This window comes from Orycteropus afer, unplaced genomic scaffold (genome assembly GCF_000298275.1).
Source record: "Orycteropus afer afer isolate SDZICR_OR568_19922 unplaced genomic scaffold, OryAfe1.0 scaffold00896, whole genome shotgun sequence".
NCBI lineage: Eukaryota > Metazoa > Chordata > Mammalia > Tubulidentata > Orycteropodidae > Orycteropus > Orycteropus afer.
In genome coordinates, this window is record NW_006922483.1 from 594,930 (window position 1) to 597,546 (window position 2,617).

At 57.2% G+C, this 2,617-nt stretch overlaps 1 protein-coding gene across 1 annotated transcript in view; it reads left to right on the forward strand.

Annotated features, from left to right (window-relative positions):
* The window catches only part of GABRQ (gamma-aminobutyric acid type A receptor subunit theta), a gene marked incomplete at its 3' end in the record, with an annotated part of 19,581 nt that overhangs the window by 13,686 nt on the left and 3,278 nt on the right, over positions 1–2,617 (forward strand). Inside the window, exons 4-6 of the mRNA XM_007958256.1 lie at positions 278–498; positions 1,589–1,671; positions 2,213–2,350. Of these exons, the coding sequence (XP_007956447.1) occupies positions 278–498; positions 1,589–1,671; positions 2,213–2,350 (442 nt within the window). The remainder of the gene's footprint in view (positions 1–277; positions 499–1,588; positions 1,672–2,212; positions 2,351–2,617) is intronic.

Genomic DNA, 2,617 nt, shown 5'->3' on the forward strand with positions numbered 1-2,617 from the left:
GAGGAGTGGCTGGTGGGTTTAAACCACCAGCCTTCTGGTTAGCAGTCAAATGCCTTAGGCACTAGGCTACCAGAGCTCTCTGACAGTCACTAGCAGCGTTGTATTTCTTAACCTGGATACTAATTGCCCAAGGTTCACTTTCTTATTCTTCCTTACATGTACATATGTTTCACGTCCTCTTCTGTATCGATGGTACATCTTACACGTGTACACACCTGTCCCGGGGGCGGAGCTGGGGGACCTAACTTACTCTTGGCGTTGGCTTTTCTCTCCCCAGGACTACACGATCACCATGTTCTTCCACCAGACCTGGAAAGATTCCCGCTTAGCCTACTACGAGACCAACCTGAACCTGACTGTGGACTATCAGATGCTCGACAAGCTGTGGGTTCCCGACTGCTACTTTCTAAATAGCAAGCACGCATTCGTGCACGATGTGACTGTGCCAAACCGCGCCTTTCAGCTTCAGCCCGACGGAAGAGTCCGGTATGGCATCCGGTGAGTCTTCAGGGGGCCTGGTGCTGAGACGCCACACGCTTCCTGCTTCCCGCCGAGCGTCCCACGATCACCTGCTGCAGGACAGAGAAGGCTGTGCTTCCAGAGCTGGCTTGCCCTGCGCCCTGGGCCTTCTGTCCAGCAGCCAAAGAAAGCAACCCTTCCCCAGGGCCCCACACCTTGGCTCCTACTGTCCTTTTCATCTGGAGGGGCTTCTGCCCCTTTTCATGAGTCCGGCCTGCCCACACTAACCCAAATGCCCTCTTTTTCAAGAAATTCTCCCTAGTTCCCTCAACTGCAGGCTGCTCTTCCTGTTTTTCAGGTCAAATCTCTAAGCGCCGCTTCCTCGGGGCCTGGGCCCCAGCCCTATGTCTCGCTCCCCTTTCTCTGCGTACTCCCTCCTGGACTGAGCCGGGAAAGTCCCCCATCACACTAGTTCCATTTCCAAGGGCCTAACTGCCCTGTGGAGAAAGGGAGAAACAGATGCTTGCACCTAGGCCACCTGACGAAATAACAATTGCTTTGAGGTTAAGATGAGCTGAGGCTTCAGGAACCTTTAGTGAGGCCTCTTTCCCACGGGTCACTTGGCCCATTGCCCAGCTCCTCTGAGACCCTGCCTCGGGCATGGCAGCTGAAAGCCCCTGCCCACATGTGGCCACACAGCCACGGTCTGCCCCCAGCTGCACCCCTTCCATCCAGTGACACCCGTGGAGACCTCCACAGAGAAGAGGTGGCACACACCTACCTCAGTGGTGCCTTTCTGTGTCTGCATTCGCTTTCCTCGGGCCCTCCGCTCTGACGTGCCAGAGCTTGCTGCCACGCCCCTCTGGTCTCTGTTTCCGGCCCACCACGTCTCTGGGTTTCTTCATCATACACAGATGCCCTCTGTCCTTGAACACATGCAACAACCTTTTCCTCTGGGAGGGAAGCGGGGCGGGAGAGCCCCGTGCTCAGGGACCGGTATGGGAAGATGTAGGTGAGTCTGTTCCTGGCTAGCATAGCGCCCCTCCCTGCCCCGCCGTTCCCTCCAGAAGGGCTGCCTGCCCACCTGACCCGCCCTTCTACCCCTTCTCTTTTCCCTGTGCCTCTGCAGACTCACCACCACAGCAGCTTGTTCCCTGGACCTGCAGAAATACCCTCTGGACAAGCAGGCCTGCAAGCTGGAAATCGAGAGCTGTACGTGTATCTCCTGTGGGCCCTTCTTCCCAGGCTGGGTGGGCAGACGTGAGGGAGCCAGAGGCCAGGTCCCCAGTGAGGGGACCTCATGGCCCGTCTCCCTGCGTCCTCCTCGCTCGTTCGCAATAGACAGGCAGGGAGAGATCTGTATATACAGATGTGGAGAGAGATGGATATTTAGATGCGGATATATATCAGAGAGAGAAGGATGGTGACTGGGAGCAGGTGCCCCTCGCGGGTGTTAACAGTCCTGTGGGAAACGGTCCCTAGTGATTGGGAAATTGTCCCCGAGCCAGTGGGTTTGAGCACGTAGCATCCCTTAGCTGTGCGTTTCTTCGTAGCTGAGCAACACCAGACACAGCTGTCTTTCCCAGTGCCACCCCTCCCCTGTGCTCAGCCTTAGCTGGCCCGCCATAATCCCCACCGAGCATCCCCAGAACACAGGTCCCTCCCATCCAGTCCAGTGGCTGCACAGACTGCCTGCAGGGAAGTGGCCCGTGCCAGTCTTCTGAGACTGGCTAACTCTGCCCTCCCGCACCAGATGGCTACACGGTTGAGGACATCATCTTATTCTGGGAAGACGATGGGCACGCCTTCCTGAGGACTGAGGAGCTGTCCATCCCCGAGTTCAGCTTCCTGGGACAGACGATTACGAGCAAGGAAGTGGACTTCTACACAGGTGGCTCCGCTTGCCCTCTCTCCTGCTTGCCTGGCCTCTGCTGGGGCCTGCACTCTCTGCTACCTCCTCACCCATTTCCTTCTGGATCCTGGCACCTTCCAGCTCCCCTGTGTGAATCCTTAACCCCCGTAGAGTGACATAGACATGGCCAAGTGCCTCCACACCTGTTTCCTCATGTGTTTCAGACCGTACCTCAGCTGCACTGTGCCACGTGGGCCTATTGAGCCATGCATAGCCACAGGCCAACTGGGCATCGGGGCTTGCTCA